We start from the raw sequence: 24,929 nt of genomic DNA on the forward strand, positions 1-24,929 counted from the left end.
AATGACCAGGCAGGATCAAAATGAGCTTGACATGCTACTTTCCAACGCTCATCAACAGTTTCAAGTTTAGTACGGACATGCCCGCACACTACGGGAGCTCAATTCAAACGAGTGGATGCTCGAATTTGACTCACTTCAAGGCCAGGGAGTATATAAACAATACAGCATTTGCCAAATCGAGTTTTTAGGCAAACAACAAAAGAAAATAGGTAAGATAATTGCAACCAAGCATATGACTTTTATTCATGATTGCAAATCTCCGCAAATATTTGATAAACATTAACATTGCATTAAATCAATGCCCGGCACGTCACATACATCAATTATGTTTGTCACGTGTGCTATATTGACTAAAAAAATATTACTAAAAGTACATACAAGTACATTACTAAAAGTGTCAGAAGATTTTATAAGTGGTTAGGTACAATAATCTAACTTTAATTGCATAAAATAGGTTAAGTTTTAACAATAGCGCTACCACTTGTATCAAATAACAGTTCTCTTCACACTAGTATTCAACTTTACCATCACTTCTTTCCACTCTTGACATACGGTTAACGGTTATACAAACTGATCGACTCTAATTTACAAGATAAAAATGTGCAACCCCATCCCATATCAATGGTCTTTTTACCTGAATAATAGGTTGAATTAATAAATTTAAGATATTGTAGGCATCAAGATATCATCCTCCAACAAAGCTTGTAGATCAATAAGATCGTTGTCAAAATGAACTTCTGGATTGGCCATTACTGTATCATGCGCAGCCTGCAGGACAAATCAGGCCATTCTAGATTATGCTGTAATGCAACATTTCAGAGAGATTTGTATTGCTCAAAAAGCTACAGGCCATTCTCACCAAGATATGAATTTACTTCAAATACAATATACTAATGTGACACGATTGGAAACTAGAAGGTATAACAAGTAGTACCAAACCTTTACTCATTATGCCAGCAATACAAATCACATTTGCAGGCTAGATTGTGGCCCTAGAGGTGACAAGAGAAAATGGAAAAAGGGCCCAAAATTACTTTTGTTTGGCAAAAGTATTGATCAAATACATATTCAACTTTTGGATGTATTTCTCCAGAACATCTACAATTTGCCCAGTTATCACACTTCAACACCATGTGGGAATGCAGTGACACAGTGAGTGAGTAGTCATGAAAATGGACACATGTACATGTGTTTTATTAGTTCCATGTGAAGCCTACATTTATGAATGATTCCGATATTATTCAAAAGTATGCAAACCAAGATTCGTTGTACCTTCGTTTCTTGCATTTCTGAAACAACATTGAGCAACCTGCGGTATTGATCTCGTGCTTCTGGATACTGAACCATCGATCTCACCCTATCAAGGGCTTTCTGCAGTCTCTCCTCGGTCTGCTTCCTACCTTTTTTCAAGAAATCATATTCATCTTCTTTTGATTCGGTTTCTTGCATACTTGAGCCTGTAGTAGGTGCTTCAGGTTTGAACCCACTCAATCCTTTCCCTTTTCGTCGCCAACGTAAAATCACCTTATCCAAAATTCCAACAGACCAGATTATCTTTTTATAGTTCTTCCTCACCTGGTGTCCCCTCACATGGGCCTTTTGCCAGAAAGCCAAAAGTCAGAATTTGTGCACGAATTTGTTCAAAAATCAATTGAAATACATTCAAAAAATTAAAATAAAAAAACATAAGCTGTTGTGTTTGTGACAATGCATAACACCTGAATTTTAATAATTCGCTGCCGCATTAACAGAAAATCGTTTCTGCCTTTCCAACTGCGAAATTTGTTTTGTATCCGTACTGCAGCAGCATGTGCGGGTTCATGCTGCCCCACCTTGTTGCCCTTTCGAGCTAGAAATGAAAGACGTTCGTTTGACACTCCAAATTCACCATCATCACTCTCTTTCCGCTGCTTTCTCTGAAATGACTGTACTCTATAGACTTGATGAATGCGAGCTGCAGCTTGAGTTGCATTACGCATAGCAGCTAATGAGTCCTTCAAGGACAGTCCATGGGGTAAATCACCAACGCTATATGGAGTTGCAATCCTCTCCGAAACTGTTTCTACATCTTTTACTCCACTATCACCCTCCTTCATATCCAACTTGAGTGACGATAGGTGGGAGCTCAAGGCAGACTCTGCCAGATAACCAGCAATGCCTTTGTGCCCATTGCTGGAGGCTAGGTCTGCTGGAGTTCTTGCCGAAGGATAAATGGGGGTGGGATCCGTCAATAATCCTGGAGCTGCACCAAGGGCGATGAGGAAAGCCACTGTACGCTCCCTGACATAGCAAGTGTTTAAAGCAAGAAGTTACCAGAGGAAAATAAAAGTTTGGCAGTTAAAATAAGTTGACTTCAGAAATCAACAAAGATTTCTGATCAACAAAATTAAGAAAGAGAATTTTAAAACATAACTCATGAAAAGTTGAACCCAGATGCTTTTAAAAAATAGAGGATCCTTAGTATACACACAACGAAAACAGACAGCAGCATATAGTTGATGTAAAGGAAGCATACACGAAAATGGTTAAGGCAGCAGAAGTATTATAAGAGAAACTCAGTATGTTTTTATCCCTCCTACCTGCCAAAGAGTGCTGCCCAGTGAAGCGCAGTCCATCCATTTGAATCCCGAAAATTGACACTAACTCCTGCAGCCACGGTGGGCGGTATAGCCCAGTCATAACCTAGAGCAGCTGCAAAATGCAGCACACCTTGACCACCCTCATCTAGTACACAAGGGCCCTTCCCACCTTCAGTAACCTTCTGGATAAGCCAACCGTGCAACTTCTCCTTTAAAGGCTTTTGTAGCAGTTGATCCTTTATCCCATCCTCGGAATCTTCATCCTGTTTAGTAAGGTATAGCATTTCTTCCCAGTCAAAATCATCCTTCAGCAATGCACTTATTTTACTACACAAATGGGATGTTTCAGCAGCACTGCTTTGGGTACAGGCTTGAGGGGTCACTGGTCCTAGAGATAATAATTTTCCAAATCTCATATGAAGAAGAGTTTCTACAGAGCTGATGCTTCCTACATCTGCAAGATCTATATCTTGAATAACACTAGTCCGGAATTCAAATTCTCGCACTTCACTGCACGCCAACCGATTCGAACATGTAACGTAAAAAGGCACCATTCCAATCTCATGCGGGGGAGTGTAGCAACAGAGAACACCATCGGCAATAATCTCTGCAGGAACTTGCAGTTCACCAAACATGCAAGCCCATCTGTAGTTCTGTATCTCCTCCCGACTCCTCAAGAATGTTCCCGTGATCAGCACCTGAACATGAATATGAAATGACTGAAGAATCTTCATGCATTTCTATACAGTAACATTTTTAAAGATATAGTGTAAATGGTGTCAAAGGCATAAAGGTTTAAATATATACTTGAGTAAATGGTGCAAGAGACATTTAAAAGGACAAAAGAGTAATTTTAATCCAAACCTTAATTTCTAATCCAGCATGTGCCCAATTTGGCGAGAAATCAAGAATGCTAAAAAGTTGGTCCTGGGAGAGAGATGGGCCAAGGAGGTAGTTTTCTGTGGGAACAGGAGCAGAGATACCAGAGTCATAAACTCCATCTCCAGCTCTGACAATCTCCCAGTCTGCCCCAGAATCAGACTGCATTCTTGTCAAAGTCACATCTCCGAGTTCTTTACTCATCCAACGGTCAAAGCTGTCCATCTTTTTCAGATCACCTCTTAGAAAGTCATCCAAAAGAGGTGGTTTTAAGGCTGAGTGGTTGGGTTTGTTTTCTAAGTTCAGGTTGCCGTCAGACACGGACACAAGAGAACTTCCTACAGCATTTAAAGCAGGTACCTGAAGATCATTTTGCACTGGGTGTCTACTTCGTTCAGGTAGATATGTATTGCCAAACAGTCGCATTTGATGAACATCATTCAGTTTGGAAGTAACATCATATACAGAACCCTGATGGGACTTCTTATCCATAGACCACTTTGATGTGTTCACTGAATCAACTTCAGAAGTCTGTTCAAAGTTGGAAAATTCAAAAAGCTGTTAGAGATGTCGAATGATGCTATCATCAAAACGCAGCATTCACAGAGAATTTAACTTTCGTGAATATGTGCATAGCATCAGATATCCCCTTAAATGTTGAGAGGATATTTTTCCCAGCTGCAGTTCATACATCCAACGGACAAATTTGAATTGCTTCACACATGTTTTGTGAATGAAACAGATAGCCTAGGTCTACACAAAATCAATGGTTAAACCATAAAGTCAGAAGAGGTTTAAATTAAAACTTTTTGGCTATCTTTACCATTATTTCCCATTCGTTCTATGCAGAAGCTTAGAGCCCGTTAGAGTAAAAAAGGTGCTTCATTATTATTATATATTTTTTAAAAAAAGTCCTTTTATAATTTTATTTGTGTTTGGATGTGCTTTTAAGGGCTTTAAAAAGCACTTAAAGCTTAAATTAAGGCTATTCCAAAAGCCCAAATATGTAGCTTTTTAAGTGCTTCTCTAATTTCTATTAACATAGAAACACCCAAAACAATTCTTTTTAACTAAGGAAAAATTTCCTAGATCCTGAATCACGGGGCAATTTTCTACACGAAGCTACCATATGAAGGACCAGTCACGGGGCAATTTAATGCCATTGAATTAACTTCCAATAATTTAACAGGATAGATCCCATTCATAACATATGCATCCACAAGATATTCCTTGCTTACTCTTACCAAACCTACTTATTCCACATCACATGCTCCTCCCCAAAGTGTTGTGCCACATCCCATAGGTGGAGCGGATGGAGGGAATAGTTTAAAAGAAGTTGCAAACATCATGCTGTAATGTTGTAACAGAGTTATGGTACATAATGAACGTGCAAATATTCATATTTAAATACCTGACATGCATCCAAGCCATCAAAAAAGCCTCCAAAGTCCTGCCTTTCGCCAGCTGCACCAATCAAAACTTTCCTCAACAGTTCATTTTCTCGTCCAAGCATCATGCTAGTTGTACCAGGTTGGATCATAGGTAGTAAAGGCTGAACATTTACAGAATTATAACCACCAGTACCGCCGCTTCCCCCAATATTTTCCCATGAAGGGTATTCAAGGTCTCGGTCAAGCTCGTATGGTAAGCCACTATCCATAGGTCTCTCTTCGTTTTCTCTGTGCCTAACTAATCCAATCATACCAGGAGTACCTGAAAATTGTCCTTGATAATTATCTGTCAAAACGTAAACTGTCAAGTCTGTTACTGACATAAAATAATAAAAAGTTCGGACTTTATAATTAATCACTACTACTTGAAAGTTGATGAGTATGAGAAAATAACGTATACAACAATTTATACTTTAACCACTGAAACAGCCAAATGACACCGAACAACCAGATGCAGTTCCAGACAAAGGAGTAATGGTTGTGACCAGAATCCAGATAACAGGAGTAATGCATGGTTTGTGATAAGAAGAGGACAACAACACATTACTTGATGCAAGGATTGGATTGTAAGGAACTGAACCCCTTTCCATCTTCTGCACTGCAGGTGACTGTAACTCTGGAATAGACTGGAATCCTGGGCTTGATTGCTGCCGGTATGCTGCAGTAGCAAAATTTATTGATCACAGAATAATGAGAAGACGAGATAATAGAAAATTCACAATTTACAGATTAAGACAAATGTATATAAAAAATACAAAAATAAAAATAAAAAAAAAAAAATGATGGTTAACAAAATGATAAACGTCCAGAAACAAAACCTGATTCAGCATCTTCATACTCCGTATTTTGCGAACCGCTAAGGCTTGTTGTATATGTGACTGGTGATGCTCCTTGATGATCGTAAGGTTGATATTCGGAAGCAACAGAACTGTCTATCTCTGAATTGGGTAGACTTTCTACAGTTTGGACAGAATCAGAAATAACCCCCGAGTTCCTGATGCGATTGAAAGTTGTTCTGTTCCCCTAGGGAAAAAGCAGAAAACAAACACAACGGACTTTTAGGAAATTACACTTGTACAGTAAAGGTAGGAAATGAAATACACTCTTCATACAAAAGTAGGTATTGGGGATGAAAGTAAATTTAAAATAAAAGAAACAATCCCGAACAATGTATGTAAATTAGGTATTGGAGATGAAAATAAATTCAAAAGCCCAAAAAGAAAGAAAAAGAAAAATACTTACCTGCATGTAATGCTTAAAAAACTCATATTTATCAAAGTTAAAGTCACATTGAATGCATTCCAAAATCTTTTATTGATACTAATTAATTCTCTTCCGATTTAACCAAAAACTAATTTCAAAAATCAAATTTCTGTCCGATGCTGACTAGAGTTGACCTGACATATGAAAGATGATAGGTGTTGTAGAATCATACCTTTACCTCCCGGTAATGGACAAGAACTATGTGAGACAGCTCCCTGAGAAAGAAGAAAGTCATATGAAAAGAAATCATACTCTGCTGAGCAAGCTCCATAATGATAAAAAAGAATAAGCAAAAAGACTGTAACAAAAACTTTAATGCTTCTGTAGTCCATGTAAAAAACCATAGAAGAAGAACAAGAACTATGTGAGACAGCTCCCTGAGAAAGGAATCAGTCATATGAAAAGAAATCATACTCCGCCAAGCAAGCTCCATAATGACAAAAAATATTAAAATAAGTAAAAATTCTGTAAGAAAAACTTCAATGCTTGGGTAGTCCATGTAAAAGAAGAAGTTTATTACTTCATCTCAACCATGGGTCACCTAAGGAAGTGCTAAGTGACAAATCAAACCATTTTAACACTTCACGAGAGAGCACAGCTCATCCCAACTAAGGTGTGGAGCCTATGGATCTACGAGCAAAATAATTGGATAGTTGACTGAACCATAGTTTATTATGATATTATCAGGTGTTGAGAGACATACGATTATAACTTACTCTTCAAGCATCCAGTAGCTACGCCTTTGGAAATTCTCATTCTCCTCTCCATGAGCATAGTAGCAGTGTAACACATCGACACTTCCAGCCTGAAAATGTAGTTTCTTCCAAAAGTCAAATCCAACAAAACTTTTAAACAAGAACGGCTCTTCACATATCTTATAGGTTTCAGTTTCCATGTTAAATAATCTGCCAATAGAAGGGCCGTAAACTTCGATGACAATGTCTGGATTCCTGCCCACAAATAGAAAGTCATTCAACAAGTGTCACCAAATAGATTAATAGAGTTTACCTTGAGCCTTTCATGAGCTTCCTTTACAGTCTTCCCATCTTTCTTCTTTCTCCAAATATGTCCATCTTTTCGAAAGTACCGCAGTACCTTTCGGTCAAAAAGAAAGAGAGAACCACCTGACCAAAAGGTGAAATAATATATGAATACATACAACAATAAATATAAAAGAATATGGAAACATCATTCCAAAAGGTAAAATACAAACGAAGACGTACTTGGGGGTCTGTTAGGAGGTTCTGAAGCAATGCGAAACCGTTTGTAATTTTGAAGAATTTCACAAATCTCAGCAGGGCGTAGCCAGCGATGCTGTGCTTCCAATAATATTTGATCAATATCTGCGTAAATTAGGCAAACTACATTATGGAATGAAAAGAATAAAGTTCTGTATGATCCTTTCACATATGGATCACAATGAAAAGGCAAAGGCTACACACGATCTATCCTTTTTAAAACATAAATTATCCATTAATGGCAAGTTATCCCCAAACATGCAAGGGGATTCATATTGTTATGATTAATATTCTTGAAATTTTTCATATTTCTTCCATGTCTTGGCAACTTCATGGATTACTCTCTGTGTCTTACTCCCCTGACAGCAGTAGCATTCCATACTTGCGCTCAATCTGACATTCTTAGCCTCAATTATTAAATTGCAGTCATTAAGAGTCGTCCAGATTTTTTTCTGAAGGCTAAAGTCATCCAGGTTTTGAACGAAAAAAATGTAGCAATTGGAATGCACAAAGCATTCGAGACAGAACTAACACTGTTCCTGCAGTTTCCAGAGACTCGATGAATACTAACTACAAAGCCATTAACATGAAGAAACTAGCCTCCTGGTAACAGAACAAACAGCTTAGAATACTATAGAATAAAAAGATAGCATTATCAGCATTTGGCTGCTTTACAGTTGCAGCAGCATCAAAACATAGTTTATTTATTTTTGAACCCTTGCTAAGCCCTACCTGATTCAGACATCATAAAAAGGTTGAAAATTTGAACATGAATAAAGGAATGCAGATGATGACACACTAATTTTGAATAAAAACAGATAAAGGCGCGTAAAATCAATCAATGAACTTGTGTCTCTCTCAGGGGAACGAAATTTCAGGAATCACAAATAATGAACACAACACCAAAAGAAAGATCACCTAATTGTGCGTTGAGAGCATATCTGCGGGTCTCTGCCATCATCACATGATCCAACAAAAGCTGTTTCTTATAAACACAATCAAAAGAGGAAAACCTCAGTGATTAAATTAGGTTAAAGAAGAAAATGATGAGAGGAAGTAACTCAGAAAGTGAGCAAACAGCCGAGCCGCCCAAATGGAAGCACAGACAACCCCACCCCCTAATTTTTCGCAATAATAATAATTTAATAATTTCATGTATTTTTTTCTAATTATATTATATTATAAATAAATAATAAATCCATCCATGTGTACTAAAACTTTGTATGTATAAATTAATAATAATAATTGATGAAATTTGATAAAAGAAGAAACTGAGAGAGGGAAAAAAATTGGGATAGTCCTTTGAGATTTAAATTTTGGGGTTGAAATGGAAGAAATACTGGTGTAATATAGATTATTAAAAATAAAAATAATAATAATAATAATAATAATAATAATAATAATAATAATAATAATAATAATAATAATAATAATAATAATAATAATAACCTTTAAAAATTACTAGAAATTCATTAAATTATTGGAATGTTGCTTGGCGGCGTCGTTAAATTTAATTAATTAACTTAAATTAAATTAAATTAAATTAAAATGGTGGGCGGGTACCCGAACGGAATCGAATCGCTATCGAAAAAAAAAATCAAATCGAAGAAAGAAGCCCTGCCGCTGTTGCGGTTGGTGTTGGTAGCATCTCTTCCATCTTCAACTACGTACATTTTCTGAATCATAATAGTCTTTGAAAGAGATAGGGTCGAGAAATTGTTGTGTAATGGCGGCGGCGACAAATAATCTGCTTAATGTGGAGGATTCGCCGTCGTGGGGTTCTCGAAGTGTGGAATGTTTCGAGAAACTTGAGCAGATTGGGGAAGGAACCTACGGGTAAGACTTGTATTTTTTTTTTCTTTCCAATTTGTTTGTTATTATTGTTTTTTGAATAATTAGTGAGTTGTCCGTTGTTTATCAGTAGGCCATTGCTTTTTATTGTTTGCTCTTAGGTGCTCAGTGCCGGGTATTTTCCCCGGCATCCATTTTCGTCTTATGTTGGTGTTTGGTCTGAGCATTGGTTGGTTAGAAACCAGCTATGGCTAAGCTTCCTTGCTGGCCATCCAAGTGCCGTGGTTTACTCTCTAAAATTAATTTGCGAAATAAGAATTTCTATATGGACTGTTATCTATTATTTTTATATGTCTCCTAATCACTACTGCAGATAGATCTAGAATCACATCGAATATATTTGAAGAATAACATAGGTGAAAAAGAGATTCAAGGTCTCAAACCAATACAGATACCCTTGAGCATGGAAACCGATGCTCATTCTAAATGATCTTTTATTATGTTTTGTGCTACACAAGAAGAGAAAAAAACATTTAAGAGCAAACATGTGCTACACAAGAAGAGAAAAAAACATTTAAGAGCAAACTTATGTTTGCTTCCTTGAATAATTACAATCCAAACTTACCCGAAGGACAGAATGAAGTCCTACCTGAACAATTAAACTGTTTTAATCTGATGCCAAGGGTTTATATGCTTGTTGGGAGAACCTCTTTGATTGTATGTTTTCTATTGTGAAGTAAATCTTGTGACAGTTCTACCTCATCACACTAGAAATAATTATTGCACTTTGCTTCAATATTTAGATTGTTTTCAATTTTCCTTGTTTGTTCTTGCTTCTTACTTATCATTTTTGTTTTCCAGACAAGTGTACATGGCTAAAGAGAAGGATACTGGAGAAATTGTTGCTTTAAAAAAGATACGCATGGATAATGAAAAAGAAGGGGTATTTTTATTCTCTTAAGTAATTATTTGTTGCCGTATCATTGACAAACTTTTAGTTCTGATGTAATATTTAATTTTGCTTTTATCTGCAGTTTCCTATTACTGCCATCCGAGAGATCAAAATTCTAAAGAAGTTAGAGCATGAAAATGTTATTAAATTGAAAGAGATAGTGACATCTCCAGGTATTTTTTTTGGTCTATCTAGGAAAGATTTCCTTTCTCTTTGAGTTTTTATGCTTGTTTTCTCACGCTTTTTATCCTAAATACAAAATCAAGGTCGTGAAGCGGTTGGGCAAGGAAATTCTGGTATGTAGCATAATTTTCTCTATCTTATATTTATCCATCTCAGTATATGTCTGCACTTAGGGAACACATCTTCTTTTGTATTGCAGATGGTAATAAGTATAAAGGTAGCATTTACATGGTTTTTGAGTACATGGACCATGACTTGACTGGCCTTGCTGATCGTCCTGGGTTGAGATTTTCAATTGAGCAAATAAAAGTACTGTAAGCTTTCCTAGTTGGAAGAATATATAGCATTATGTCTTTTTAACACTCGAAAGTTTACTTGAATATTGGTTTGCAGTGTTATATGAAGCAACTGCTCACTGGTCTTCATTACTGTCACGTAAATCAAGTGCTTCACAGGGACATCAAAGGTTATCCTGTATTTACTTATGCTATGTGTGAATTTTAATATGTAGAAAATGGACCATATTCACAGGATAGCCGTTCTGCAGGCTCCAATCTTCTCATTGACAACCAGGGAAATTTGAAGCTTGCAGATTTTGGACTAGCACGTTCATTTTCCAATGACCACAATGCTAATCTGACAAATCGAGTTATTACTTTATGGTACAGGTAATTGTTTCTTATCAGTTGGAAATTAATTGTCACCAATAACCAACATACTGTGTGTGTCATTTACGTCAAACCATTGCAGACCTCCAGAGTTGCTTCTTGGAGCCACGAAATATGGTCCTTCTGTTGACATGTGGTCTGTTGGTTGTATCTTTGCTGAGCTTTTGTATGGAAAACCAATTCTACCTGGCAAAAATGAGGTTAGGCCATTTGGGATGTTAGGCTTTAATGCATTTTTGTTTAGTATGTCAGCTGTTATTCCTCCAAGTGCAACTATTTTGTGTTAATGGAGATCCGTGACAGGCAAAGTTCTTGTGCAAGCTTTAGTCGATAAACATCATTTTAATCCGCTGTTATTCCTCCAAGTGAAACTAGTTTGTGTTATATACTAGCCTTTCATGAACACACTCTTTGTGTTCATAACAATTATGCATGAAACAGAGTTTAGCTCCCTTGTTTCTCCTATATAGTAGTTCTCTTATTCATGGCATACAGTTTTTTGTATCTACCAATTTATACTCTCTATCCATTTTAAATTTTTTTTGTGGATCCCTTCTTAAATATAATCAAGGTAAAATTTGCAGCCGATAAGAAATCTATAAGGGGGATTTTCATAGGCTTCTTAAAAATCCTGCTTTACAAGTTTGATATTGTTTAGAAAAGATCTGGATGTTTAAGCCTTAAGGATAAGGATTTTTTTTACTGTCCCTTCTTGCCAGTATTAAACCAAGTGTTCTGCTTACTTTAAACATAAATTGAGGCAGAATACAATTTCTTCATTTTTGGAGGAACCAGATGTATTTTTTTGTTGAGATCGTAATGATGGAGTTTTTGCAACTTCCTTGGTGATGAATACAGAGCTTATACATAGTCACGGAGTAGTGTAAATTTGTTATTGTTGTTTGTAACCTGAAAAGGAAATGTATTCCGGTTATCCATGGGGGCCTATTAGATGTCTGTAGATGACAAATTGCTTTCTCTTTGCTACATGGTCTTCTCTCATTAAAAGGAGTGCCAAGTTCCAGTTTCTTGGTTACCTCTGCATCCATGCAATCCAACCTATGAAATAAGTGAAATAACAAGTTGAAAATGACTGCTTTCATGAGTTAAAAGAGAATTCATGTTCGAAATTTTATCAGGCAATCTTTGTGTTGTACCTGAATCATCCTCCTTTGCTAGTCTTTTGAATTGATGTGCTGAATTGATATCTTGTCGGAAGTTTGTATTATATTTCTCAAGTCTGCTTGCCTGTTTCCGTTTGAAAACAAACCCCTATTAACCTGAGGGTGGTTTTATTTTCAACTTTTACAGCCTGAGCAATTGAATAAGATATTTGAGCTTTGTGGAACCCCTGATGAGGGTAATTGGCCTGGTGTTTCCAAGATCCCCTGGTATAACAAATTCAAGCCTGCACGTCAAATGAAAAGGCGAACTCGAGAGCTTTTTAGACAGTTAAGCATATTCTCTAATGTTGTGGAATATTCCATTGAGGACATAGTTTTTTTTTTATGCATAATTATATGTGTTCTGGTTGATCATCTCTTCAGTTTTGACCGTCATGCACTGGAGTTGTTGGAGAATATGCTGGTTTTAGATCCGGCTAAGGTATTTGCTTGTCTATGAACTTGGTCATATCCTCAAATATAATTGCATGCCTTTGTGTAGAGATGTCAAACGGGCCGGCTCGCCCCGCCCCGCCCCAACCCGCGCCCGTTTAGGCCCGCCTGTTCTTTGTGTAGAGATGTCAAACGGGCCGGCTCGCCCCGCCCCAATCCGCGCCCGTTTAGGCCCGCCTCCAAACAGGCGGGCCATTAAAACCCCAACCCGCCCCGCCGCGGGTTGTGGGCTAGAGGGACCAACCAACCCACTGAAAATTTTAAAAAAAAACTTAAACAAAAATAAAAAAAAAACCAATACTAGTATTCGGAATTGAAAAAAATATATTAACAATGTTACACGAAACAAATAATAAATGTCACAATCAAACAAACATATCAAATTTTGATGTTAGCTATCATATTTTGTATAAAAAATCACATATCCAAATAATATAAATAACATAAGTAGATATTTAACCATAAAAAAATAATAATGTAAGATAATAAAAAACACATCAAATAGCATTTTTAAATTTTTTTTTATAAAAAATTTAGAATGAGTGTTTTTATGCCATAATTTTTTTAAAAAATGAAAAAAATTATTTGTTTAAAAAACGGGCAGGCCCGCTCGCCCCGCCTCAACCCGTGGCCCGTTTGGGTTGGCCCGTCTCCAAACAGGCCAGTAAAACCATGACCCCAACCCACCATTTTTTCATGGCGGGGTGGGCCTGGCCCGTTTTGACAACTCTACATGTGTCTCATTTTGTGGGATTGATCACCTCACAAACTAAAAAAGTCTTTAATTTTGATTTGTTCAAAACTAAGGATTGAAACAACAAAATTGTATAAAATAGTGGAGAACATGATTGAGAGATGCTAGAGACACAGTTTGGGTGATTGATTGATGTAATATGGTCATTGTTGTGATCACAACGTTTTAACAGCAAATTCATGGAATTGAACAATATAAGAAACAAGAACTGAATGAGGGAGGTTTAGATTAAGAAATTGAAAATAAGAAAATTAATGTGAGATGGCTGTCGACATGGGAGAAACCCTAAATTGCGTGAACACTGAACTCTAGATTCGTATTGGCTAGCTGCCTCTAGCGCACTACATCTTTGGATTAAAATTTCTACACAAGCCTAACTATATAGGGGAATTGTTTTCTTGATCCATCGAAACCAATGAATGGTTGGTCATGTCATGCTATCTCAAAAAATTGTTTGGTCTTTCCGAACCATTGAAGGTTGGCATTTCAATCAACATAAAGCTTGTTTAAAGTTATTCAAACCCCTCTTTTATACTATATTTCCATGTCTTTGCATTTACTAATATTTTTTTTGATAAGAAACAATATTATAGTAATTACGGGAAATCTATTGAGTACAATAGGCGGACAAGTGATCCGCAATCAACAAAAATCTTGTCATGACCTTACTCATATCAACAATAGACAAAAACCCAATCTCTTAATAAATCTGAAATGAGACATTCTTAAACTCTACATCAGACCCAATCCAAGTAGAAATTCGAATTTTGATCTTTTCCCAGCACTCGTCAATCGACTCTTCAATGTTTTCGAAAATTCTTCTATTCCTCTCCAACCACACGGACCAACATATGCCATGAACGACCACCATCCAAAAAATTCTTCTTGCCAAGGAGATGTCCAAGATCTATAGCGAATAATTCTTGCTTTGATATTGGAACCACCCAAACCAGCCTCATCTCTGCCAAAGCTACTATTTCCATCTCTGCATCATGTGTCAGATCCTTTTGCTTGCCAGCGGCTCCATAGGAGCTCCATGTGGCATGTCCAAAGTTATTGTCACCCTCTTCCAATCTTCCATTCCTCCTAGGATTTGTGGATACCTTCTAGTTTTTCTTGAGTACTTTTGAGTTTGTCTCTTTCATCCAGTCTAGTTTCCGTTTTTCCAATACCTCGGAATTTTCTCTGCTTGTGTGGTGATCATCATTGTCAGACGTCAAGGAGAATCCGACTGACTGGTCAAATTTTTTACCTAAATTTCTTGAAATTTTTTTGGCTTGGGAGTTGGAGTTTCAGTCTCAGCAAAAGCAACCTCCTATCTAGGAAGTTGAGGACAAGAAGTAAAACAGTGAACCCCAAAGGAGAGTCCAACCTGACCCCCACAACAAGAATCGGCTAAGCCAATTAGCAGTTGGTGGCCATGCTTCACTCCATGTCAATTTGATGTCAGCCCCTTTGCTTACTGACCCTTGCACTTTAAACAGAATACCAGTTTTTAACCAGGCAGAAGAAGCAACTAGAATTGACTTCTTTGTTGGACCAAGGGATCAATCAGGACCAGTACGGAGCAATATCATCTTAAACTTTTCCAAAGACCAGTACTCAATAACCGAGAGCAGGGAGATGCACCGTACTGTTGCATATGTTATAGAAAGTGATGCATGCTGAAATTCTGTTGATTAGGTTGAGCTAGTAGGAAATGAAATCAGACACGGGGATAGTTTTTTTCTGAATGAGTATGGCTTAAATTGTCTAGCGCACCTTCATGAACTAGTTATATGGATATCCATTTTGCTTTCCATTTTTTATAGTTACTGGTCGTTTTTAAGATTAAATAAATTGTTCAATCCTGTTTTTTTTAAAAATATATTTTTACTGTAGTTGACCCCCAATAGGAGTATTGACAATATTGTTAATTTCAGAGCTTTATCATTTTGTTTTAACAATTATGTTAATCAGTTGTCTAATTCAATCACATCGCACTATGTGTCTATGTCCAAGTTCTTGGTAACTACTTTAGAACATTTATGTGCTTCACTGTTTCATGTCTTCCATCTTAAACCTGAAATTTTACAGAGAATATCAGCGAAGGATGCTCTAGATGCTGAATATTTTTGGACCGACCCCTTACCTTGCGATCCAAAAAGGTATGTCCGATACCCTTGTTATGCTTGTAGTATTGCTACTCTAAATAGCTTCCTAACGTGCTTGAACTTGTGCAATGTTTTTCTCATGCCAATGCCTTGTGAATTATGATACAGCTTGCCAAAATATGATTCCTCGCATGAATTCCAGACAAAGAAAAAAAGGCAGCAGCAGCGACAAAATGAAGAAACTGCGAAAAGACAGAAGTTACAGCATCCACAACAGCACACTCGCCTGCCTCCCATCCAACAGACGGGACCTCATGCTCAACACTGGGCTGGACCTGGTCATCCAATGAACAATTCTCAGCCTCCTCTGCCTGCCGTTCCTAGTCATAATCAGTATGGAAAATCTCGTGGTCCACCTGGTGGACCTAATAGATACCCCCAAAGTGGGGTCACTGGTTCGTATTACCAAGATCGTGGAGGTCAGAGTGGAGCACATAATAGTGGGCCATATCCCACGCAGGGACGAGGGGCCCCATATGCTGGAAATAGTGCTCCGCCTAATGGCCCTCAAGGAGCTTCAGGCGGATACGGAGCTCCCTCTAATTATCCACAGAGTGGTCAATATGGAGTTTCGGGTGGCAGAGGCCCAAATCCGATGGGGGCAAACAGAAACCAACCGTACGGCTGGCAGCAGTAATGGAATAGGCAAGTAGTTGGTGCACGTGAGATGTTGAAGGATCGAAGCAGTTTGCAATTGATGCAGCTACAGCTTTGGTGATGATGGGTTTGGAATTTTTGACCAGATGTGTATAGTCGTTTGTCTGTCGGGCTCCATGTTTTGTGAATCTGCTCAATGAAATTAGATCTGTGTCAGGAGAATGACGAACATTGTTTGGAGCATTTGCATCGGTAATAGTAATACATGTACAACCTTCTTTCACAAATTAAAGTACAACTTCCCAATCTTGACACGAATGGTTACAGTTTTGATGACCCTCCTGTTTTGACTTAATATCTTGGTGATGAATGACGGATAACTTTGAATTTGTGCGTCATATATATAAAATTGAGAAGCTCTTTTAACAGTGTCTTGGTTCTAAATGTTTTTGTGTGTGTTTGTATCTAGTTCTATTTTATATCAAGATCTCAAGTTGTTTTTTGCATTTTAAATTCTATGTTATTCTCAGTATTTTTTATCAACTGTCTGTGTTACATCAATAACAATAACTAATTATACAGTGATTTATATGTGGCTGGCGAGTGGTGACCATGAATATGGTTTTCGCTGGAATTTGTGTGCATTGGCCATCCAAATTTGTCAAACAAGCTTATCAAGATACGAAATCTCAAACTTCGGTGACTGTTCCCAACAATGTCGCTTCGATAGGACATCGCTGGTGCAAATAACTCCGGTAACGTACTTGGGACCGGCCAAACTGTTAGTTTTTTAGGCACAGGTTCAGGTGTGTAAATGTGGATATTTAAACATAATGACAAAAGCGATCCAGCAACCTCAATGAGTACGTGTCACCTTGAAGGAGGGAAATTATGGAATTAGTCTAAACCCTGCTATAAAAAAAAGAAGAAGAGAGAGCTACAGATGGAGCTAGTGAACCATCCATCCTATCCTCAATGATAGTTAGCTTCATACTGTGTTAGCAAAAAATTTGGTAACATACTGAAAAATTCCCATGTTCTGATTTTCCCTCTTTAAGTCTGCCACTATCTTTGTCTATCCATTATTAATATCCATGCACTTGATATTTTCTAGCATGCACAGCCTCCTCCTTGCTGTTGTTCTGCATGTGATGTGTTAGTGGTGGGCTTCAAATTCACATCAACCATGTCTTCCTGTTTTGTTGAGGAAAGAGTTTCCATTCCCGGCAATGCTGCGGCTATTTTCCTGAACAGAGGCTGCAATACAACTTGAACCAATAAACATACGCCAACTTACATCAAGAAATTGACTTCAAACCAAAAATAAACAATCTGTGATAACAGAATTCTGGAATTTTTTAATATAAGAAAACCTTGCCCTCCACCTCAAAAAGTTTGGCATTCCGAGAATCACAACAGTGTGTGAAAATGAGCTGCTCAAGCAGTATCACATCTGAAAATCGTTTACCTTTATGTTAAAACCAGCTTTAGCACTAGTTTCTATAAACATGATGCCAACTTCACGAGCCTTTCCATCTCCTTCTTCAATTGACACTTGCCTTTTCATCATTCACAATAAAAAAGTATCATCAAACCAACAATAACTAGTACATCATAAATAAGTTACAAATACTCCCTCACCTTTTGTCAACAAGATCAGTTTTATTCCCTACGAGAACAATAATAACATCACTACCACGTTCTGTTCGCACTTCCTCAATCCACTTGGATGTATTCAGAAATGACTGTCGGTCTGCAAAAATCGGAAGAAAATGTTGAGTTTGCACAAAGGAAAATCTTGCAGGAATGTTCATGACATGGATGGAACAGGAAGGACGAGTATATTAATATCACCAACTTACTAGCTACGTCGTAGACAATCACTGCTACTGAAGAATCTCTGATGTAGCTTGGAATCAGACTCCTGAATCTCTCTTGACCAGCAGTATCCCTGTTAGCATGGAGTAATATTATTTTGTAAATGCTGTAAATAAGCATCCGGAAATTGAACAATATATAATAACATGTGAAACATGAAAATCGATGCTTAATAATATGACATGAGTGGTACAATAAGACCTTAAAAGACAGTTATAAAACGACTCGAAAGACATAATTTTGATGCATGCAACTTGATCAAAATCGTGGAGAAAGCATTAGTACCAGAGCTGCAATCGAACCGTTCGATCTTCAAGGTACATGGTTTTGGACAAGAAGTCTATGCCAATAGTAGCCTGCGAACATCATTAATTAACAACAAAGATTGGAATTGTTAGGGATTACAATTAAAATGTATATATATATATGATCACAAGAGAAGAATGGAAGGGAAAAAGATGGATTCATTAAATCCCAATGGACATACATAAATACATACATATATTTTCATGTAGAATATTGCATGAATGATCTCTTACATGATATATATATATATATATATATATATATATATATACATATATATTGATTGTTGTTGAAAAATTGAGAAGAAAATTGGGAGACAGGCCTGATAAGTGGTGTCGAATTTGTCGTACATGAAGCGGGTGATGATGCTGGTTTTGCCGACGGATTGATCGCCCAGAAACACGAGCTTATACTTGGCTAATGGTGACACCACCGCCATTATTACAAGCACAAAAAAATTATGATGATGATATTGATGAGATCTGAATGTGATTGTGAGGAGAGAAATGAGAATCATCAAACGACTACTATTTATACCCACCACCAAATAGAATTATATCATTATAATAATAATTAATTAATACTCGAGGATTTGATTCGTTTTGTGTTTGGTATTTTTTAAAATTTGATGATTTGTATTGTGATTATTAAAACGCCCTCGTCATAGCTTAATTCATAATATACATAATTCAATCCTCGTCCTAAGCAACATATCTTATATTAATTTTACGGTAATTAATTTGATATGGAATGTGAAAGGATTTACCTAGCTAAAATAAACTATTATATCGTGATATACTGATATATGTGTTTTTTTAATTTTTTTCCCCTTTCAATTTAATTTAGATTTTAAAAATGCAAATATATTTACAGTAACAAGGACCCATATTGTCAATTATGGCATCCCCACCCCAAAATTTCCTCAAATGTAATACAGATGCAGCGATTAATTTGGAGGAAAAAAGTAGTGTTGTGGGAATGGTGATTCGGGATCCGTGAGACGGATCAATTCTACCCATATCAAATTTGGGTCAATTGTTGAAAAATGTAGAACGATGTTGCACGGAAAGTTGGGATTCTGTTTAAAGTGGATGAGTAAAAAGGCAAACGTTGTTGCTCATACCTTGGCTCAAGAAGCTCGTGTATTTTCTAGTACTAGGGCGTGGACTGAACCACCTATTTCTATTGTGAATCTGTTGAACTATTTCTGTATTAACCTTTCTCATTAATGATATTTTATTTGTAAAAAAAAATGGAACTGTAACGATCGCACAGTAATGTTCTCTTCAAAAAAATTAAAAAAAAAATAGTTGTTGAAAGAATTTGAATTCCATCCCTTTCTTCTTATCCAGCGTTCCTACAGATGTTTCAGAAGAATATTTGCATTTACCATTGAGGGACGTGACTCCCACTAGAGGATATAATATTATTAGCTCGTTAAGAAATCCCATCATAAAATATGAGCTAGTTGACGAATAACCAAATATGCAATACATGTTAAACTCTCCTTTTAAGGCAGCATCAAATTACACCCAACCTAGGAAGCCTTCTTCTTAACATGATACGGGTATTTTTGGTATACTGATATACTAGTGACTACTAGCGGTAGCGCCACAATGCAGTATGGAGAAGGTGGTTTCCCATCAAAGACGAATTGTAGCAGAGCTGTGACAAGAAGCGCAGAAACTATGACAAATCCCTGGAAAAAAAAAAAAAAAAAACCATTATGAAAACCAGAAAGATGGCGCCGGTCAAAAGCCTCCCAGTCCATGGCATTAATTAGTCAAGCAGAGTGACATAATATACTCTGGATATCCGAGACTTGTGTTTATAAGAAGTTGCTTTGAAGTCGTAACCTAAATCAATCTCCCAGTAAATCAATGCAGTCATTGTAGTCAAAAGTTGAGGAGCCCTGGTATTATCATGTTCTCAAGTGTTTTACCAACAATTTATAGTGCAAAAAACCGTGACTTGTTGCAAGACTACCAACCCAGTGCAGGCAACACTATGTAAAACCCACTAAATTTTGTTACATTTGTGTTAATACAACTTATAGTGCAACAATTACCTTTCGAACACCGCCAGCATAAGTTGTCACAAGACCTACTAGAATTCCACCAACAGCATTGAGTACAACAGGTATCTGTATCAAAGACACCATGACACTTCAGATTATGCAGTACCGAAGATTAAGATGCCGTGTTACGATCAATGAGTTTCAAAGTGAATGATTACACACAAATTATATTTCCAAACAAATGCACTCAGTTTGTGCGTGAACACATACGCCGATGATGGCACAACAGTTCGATAAATTTACCTTTAACAGTCATAGTCGATTGTTGAGGCAAGAAAATCTCACATTAATTTTTGACATGCGATAAATCGAGAACCTGTACTTGCCTAAAGAGGTACGGTCATCAAAGTTATTTACCATTGTCAATGGAGTCCAGCCATAAAAGAATCCATGTTGTCTCATAGCTAATCCATCTGGAGACTTGTATGCACTGGCCAGTAAGCAAAGGCTCCCAATTATGGACATCTCCACCGTCATCAAATAAGAGGTGTGTTTCTTAACCTTTGTTCATACGGAGCACACCCGAAGGGAAACAATGATATATCTGACATAAACCATTAACACATAACTTGGAAACACGAAAATATTTTTGCTTACTTGCGATGCCCATTGACACAATGCAGAGGCCAGACCAGAAAGTACAGAAGCCACCAGCACTGGAACAATTCCATAAAATAGGATCTCATCAGGATTACTAGATCTAGCTGCTTTACTTGAGCCCTCACCAATACTTAGAAGGACTGCAGCAATGATCAACAAGAACAGGGCCCCAATCTGTTGAATCGACTGCTTTTGCCTATAAATGTTACCAAAAGAAAAAGAGGATACAAGAAGTCATGGAAATTCTAATTAGCGAAAGTTTTAACTTGAAAAACTGATAACATCAATTAAGTGTCAGAATGCTTGGTAATGCTACTCTAGACTTCTATTCCAGCTAAAACTGAACATGTAGGGGATTGGTAACTTTCAAGACGGTTTGCACTATTGTATGAAGGACAATTTGTATACAAAACACACTTGCATGAAAAGCAACCCGCGCAAATGAGGAAATACCTAAGAATGATATAAGTAAACAATGCCGTGAAAAACATTTTTGTCTGGTTCAGCATTGAAAATGTGAGCGAGTCAAGATTTCTGTAAGAAATTTGCAACAAGCTATTTTGCAGGGCATAGATGGCTGCTGGCAGTCCTGATGCCGTGAGAGAGCCAAGCAAAGTCCACTCCTTGCATAACTTTCTCAAAGTACCATCTTTTGCTAAGAGAATCAAAGCACAAAGCACCTGCACACTTATGAGTAACCATGTGAAAACAGTTCCACAAACCACGACTAATTGTGGAGGAGAACGAAAAAATGAGTTACCTTTACCACCTCACATGCCAAAACAGATGAAGTCACGATAACTTGTCGGCTGCATCAAGAAGTGTGAAGCATATGATGGTGAGTAGCAAAACAAGGATGAATAGAATTTTAAAATTCCCTTTCCAGATTTTTGATTCAGAATAACCAACAGACGACAGAGGCAACCATTAGTCCAACACATTATTGACAATGCTTAGTAACAAAATTACTAAAGCAACTCATTAACACCCCATCCTTCCCAAAAATGAAGATAGAAAACCGAATGAAAACAGGTTATTGGCAAATCACTCAAGCCCTAATAATCCATCTCAGACATTGAAGCACTTTTGTTATGAACAAAGGCATCACCCACATCATAAGCACCTTGATTGTCCATGATAGACAAATTTCATTAAATCATTGTGAAAGACCTATTGAGAAACTATTTAGCGATATGTGAGACGTAATGGCACATGAATATCATGTGGTTAATAGAAAGGAAGGCTTCAATTATCTACTTATCGGTTATATGATAACCATGTTTGACGGCAGTGAATTGGGAGTGAAATCTTAGTGATATAACTATAGAAGCTAATTTTTTTTTAAAAAAAGAACCTTCTGAGCTATCATGAAAATCAAGATTAAGTTCCAGCTACCATTTCATCGCAACAAATCTCAAAACTTAAATAATAACCATCAATTTGAACTATAATAAGGGCGAGAAAGATATTTAAAAGGGGGGAAAACTGATTTACTTCAACTTATAACATCAAAATCATATGTCCCTCTCTTTGAAGACAAAATGACACAAATTATGATGCTGAAGTGAAGGCCTCCATATCTATATTGAGCTAGTTTATTCAACTCAAAACCAAATTTTACTTGAAAAATCCCCACCTTTACAAAAATATCGTTCCAATAATCCAGCAAAATTATTTCACCGCACCTAGAACAGGCATATGGTGGTGAATCTGGTAATCAGCGAAGAGCAAACCATTTCAAAATTTACTAGAACTTTTTTCTAAAACAAGAATCTCACCACAACCGCAACTTACATTAAATAATCCACACTTGACCGCTCAATGGACTAAACCCTGTGATCGCAGCCGACCTCGTCAAGAATGAATGCATATAGCCCGAGTAAGGGGCAAGAAGCGTGATTTCCAAGTTACAATATTTTAAAAGCTTAAGCTAAAAATACATTAAACAACCCCACTCGACCAAATTATCATGCAAAGCGAAGGCCCACCGTAATTCGCAATAACATCAATTAATGCGAAAAATAGAAAGAAAAACAAAAAACCTGGTAAAATTTTTCGAGATAAGAGGTTGAGCTCCATACTGAAGCGTCAGTAAGAGAGAAAAAAGCCAGACCTTGGCGCCAGCCTGCGCAGAATCGATCTTCTTGACCGCCATTAACGAGGGGTCGAGGAAGAACAAGGAATGCTTTCTTTCTTCCTGCTTGAGTCAATTCAACCCATTTTTCGCATTTAAGTAAAATTTAATATTATTTTGACGTCCTATAATGATTAATCATATTTTAATTTGCTGTCAAAAAAGTTTATTTTAATTTATTATCATATATGGTGTTTTTTTTTTTTTTTTTTTGTGAAGACAATGGATATTTTGTTATAAATCATAATAGAAATAGAGAGATGTTCAGAGAGAATTTATGAGAGAATGAGAGAATTCATATAGTCAATACTCAGGTGCATAATTGCACTCAATCACTCTATTTATAGGAAAAGATTACAAGATACAAATCTTTACAAATATTATTTTTACATATTTATCTTGATCACATATCTTTAATAAGATAATCATCTATAAATAATAATATATTTATAACACTCCCCCTTAGATGATTATTTGCACAAGCAACTGATTTTTCAAAATCTCCATTTGGCAAGATGGATGCTCGGGAACTTCATCGGGACTCAAGTGCTGCCTCGTTAAAACCTTGACAGTAAAACCCCGTGGGAAAAATCTGAACGAAGGAAAAAAAGTACAACACCATATACTTTCTTTGGATGTCTTCCCGACGATAGATTCGCCTCGTTAAAACCTTATTAGGAAAAATCCAGTGGGACAAAATCCCAATAAAGGAAAAAGAGTACGACATCTCTCGCGATACTTGTTAATTGTCTCATTAAAAACCTTGTTATGAAAAACCACGTGGAAAAATCATAGACAAGGGAAAAAGAGTACAACTTTGATTCATCCCCTCTTGCAAGCATCACTTGAAATTATTAACTCTTAATATTTCAATCTTATGCACTTATTTGCCAAAAATTGATTTAGATGCTGATTTTGTCAAATATATGGTACTTCAAGACCAAATATATTTTATTCTTCTTCAAGTTGACAAAAATAATATTTTGAGCATCGAATCCTTCGAGGATGTTTCTATATGTATCACCATCAAATCAGTGCATCCACGATAAGTGCAAATATTTTATCATAATCCGCTTGAAATACTTTGAGAAACTTTGCTAATATTTGCTCATATTGCCACATATCATTGTTATTGAAAGTTCAACAAGTTGTAGTTTAAAATAATCATCATTTTGCGTAATACCAAAAAACACGAATGATTATATCATTTCGATCCCAAATAATTTGTGAAATCTCATATTTTGATATACATGTTATTCTTCATGAATAACATAATCCAAATTAGATTCATTTAAATAATTGGTCGTTCACGCTTCTAGCGTCCTTTTCCATTTACTTGCAAGTAATATAAAATATGGTCCTGCAGGACGTCGATTTATTTCATAACGACCAGCCTCCATTATTCTTTCGACATTGAGATGTTCACTCATTTTCTTTAAAGGAGTTCTTCGTCACTAAAGACGATTTAAATTATTCAACTTGAACATAAATGAAGCTAAACGATCTTATACACAAGATCAAATAATATATTTGAGATTTAAACTTTGAACATCATGTTCACTTTATATTTCATTGGGATCGATCTCAAATATTCTTGTAGCTTCTATTTCCTTCTCTCAATGTTGGAAACATTGTTTTACAATAATAATAAATGAGAATGTCGCGTCATAAAATCTCATTTCTCAAGATAATTGATCATAAGATTCAATATATTTTCAACATATTTACAATCCCTTCAAAAGATTTATTGTAGTGCATTTCTCGCACAAACATTAACTTTCAGTACATGAGCATTTGACATAATATTTAT

At 36.6% G+C, this 24,929-nt stretch overlaps 4 protein-coding genes across 10 annotated transcripts; 1 reads left to right on the top strand and 3 right to left on the bottom strand.

Annotated features, from left to right (window-relative positions):
* Positions 1 to 319: 319 nt before the first annotated feature.
* Positions 320 to 8,513, bottom strand: LOC140887273 (calmodulin-binding transcription activator 3). Of its 3 annotated transcripts, none has more exons than XM_073294418.1 (13): positions 8,329 to 8,513; positions 7,396 to 7,515; positions 7,181 to 7,296; positions 6,889 to 6,977; positions 6,345 to 6,387; positions 5,728 to 5,932; positions 5,457 to 5,567; positions 4,870 to 5,171; positions 3,444 to 3,989; positions 2,580 to 3,277; positions 1,719 to 2,280; positions 1,273 to 1,596; positions 320 to 768 (listed from the first exon to the last, which is right to left on the bottom strand). In XM_073294418.1, the coding sequence occupies exons 1-13, from the start codon at positions 8,369 to 8,371 to the stop codon at positions 661 to 663; spliced, it is 3,267 nt and encodes a 1,088-aa protein (XP_073150519.1). In that variant the 5' UTR covers positions 8,372 to 8,513; the 3' UTR covers positions 320 to 660. The 3 variants fall into 3 exon arrangements, with proteins under 3 accessions (XP_073150519.1, XP_073150517.1, XP_073150518.1); XM_073294416.1 differs by having other exon boundaries at positions 4,870 to 5,210; XM_073294417.1 differs by having other exon boundaries at positions 321 to 768; positions 4,870 to 5,195.
* A 471-nt stretch (positions 8,514 to 8,984) lies between these two features.
* LOC140886481 (cyclin-dependent kinase C-1-like) lies at positions 8,985 to 16,570 on the top strand. The gene is made up of 12 exons (XM_073293069.1): positions 8,985 to 9,246; positions 10,063 to 10,144; positions 10,236 to 10,326; positions 10,420 to 10,449; positions 10,536 to 10,645; positions 10,730 to 10,802; positions 10,884 to 11,004; positions 11,087 to 11,204; positions 12,316 to 12,455; positions 12,552 to 12,609; positions 15,451 to 15,521; positions 15,636 to 16,570. The coding sequence occupies exons 1-12, from the start codon at positions 9,137 to 9,139 to the stop codon at positions 16,162 to 16,164; spliced, it is 1,533 nt and encodes a 510-aa protein (XP_073149170.1). The 5' UTR covers positions 8,985 to 9,136; the 3' UTR covers positions 16,165 to 16,570.
* A 378-nt stretch (positions 16,571 to 16,948) lies between these two features.
* On the bottom strand, positions 16,949 to 18,789 carry LOC140892038 (ras-related protein RABH1e). Its single transcript, XM_073300776.1, has 6 exons — positions 18,631 to 18,789; positions 18,288 to 18,358; positions 17,987 to 18,075; positions 17,766 to 17,877; positions 17,593 to 17,683; positions 16,949 to 17,381 (listed from the first exon to the last, which is right to left on the bottom strand). Exons 1-6 carry the CDS (start codon positions 18,745 to 18,747, stop codon positions 17,235 to 17,237), a joined length of 627 nt encoding a protein of 208 aa, XP_073156877.1. The 5' UTR covers positions 18,748 to 18,789; the 3' UTR covers positions 16,949 to 17,234.
* Positions 18,790 to 19,687: 898 nt separating this feature from the next.
* LOC140890439 (UDP-N-acetylglucosamine transporter ROCK1) lies at positions 19,688 to 23,202 on the bottom strand. 5 transcript variants are annotated; one of them, XM_073298218.1, is made up of 8 exons: positions 23,028 to 23,202; positions 21,746 to 21,794; positions 21,439 to 21,665; positions 20,983 to 21,181; positions 20,743 to 20,815; positions 20,377 to 20,451; positions 20,109 to 20,164; positions 19,688 to 20,010 (listed from the first exon to the last, which is right to left on the bottom strand). In XM_073298218.1, exons 1-8 carry the CDS (start codon positions 23,138 to 23,140, stop codon positions 19,846 to 19,848), a joined length of 957 nt encoding a protein of 318 aa, XP_073154319.1. In that variant the 5' UTR covers positions 23,141 to 23,202; the 3' UTR covers positions 19,688 to 19,845. The 5 variants fall into 5 exon arrangements, with proteins under 5 accessions (XP_073154319.1, XP_073154322.1, XP_073154317.1 ...); XM_073298219.1 differs by having other exon boundaries at positions 19,848 to 20,010; positions 20,743 to 20,886; XM_073298221.1 differs by lacking the exon at positions 20,109 to 20,164 and having other exon boundaries at positions 19,688 to 20,007.
* Between the last annotated feature and the right edge of the window lie 1,727 nt (positions 23,203 to 24,929).

The sequence above is a fragment of the Henckelia pumila genome, chromosome 3 (assembly GCF_033568475.1).
Source record: "Henckelia pumila isolate YLH828 chromosome 3, ASM3356847v2, whole genome shotgun sequence".
Taxonomy (NCBI): domain Eukaryota; kingdom Viridiplantae; phylum Streptophyta; class Magnoliopsida; order Lamiales; family Gesneriaceae; genus Henckelia; species Henckelia pumila.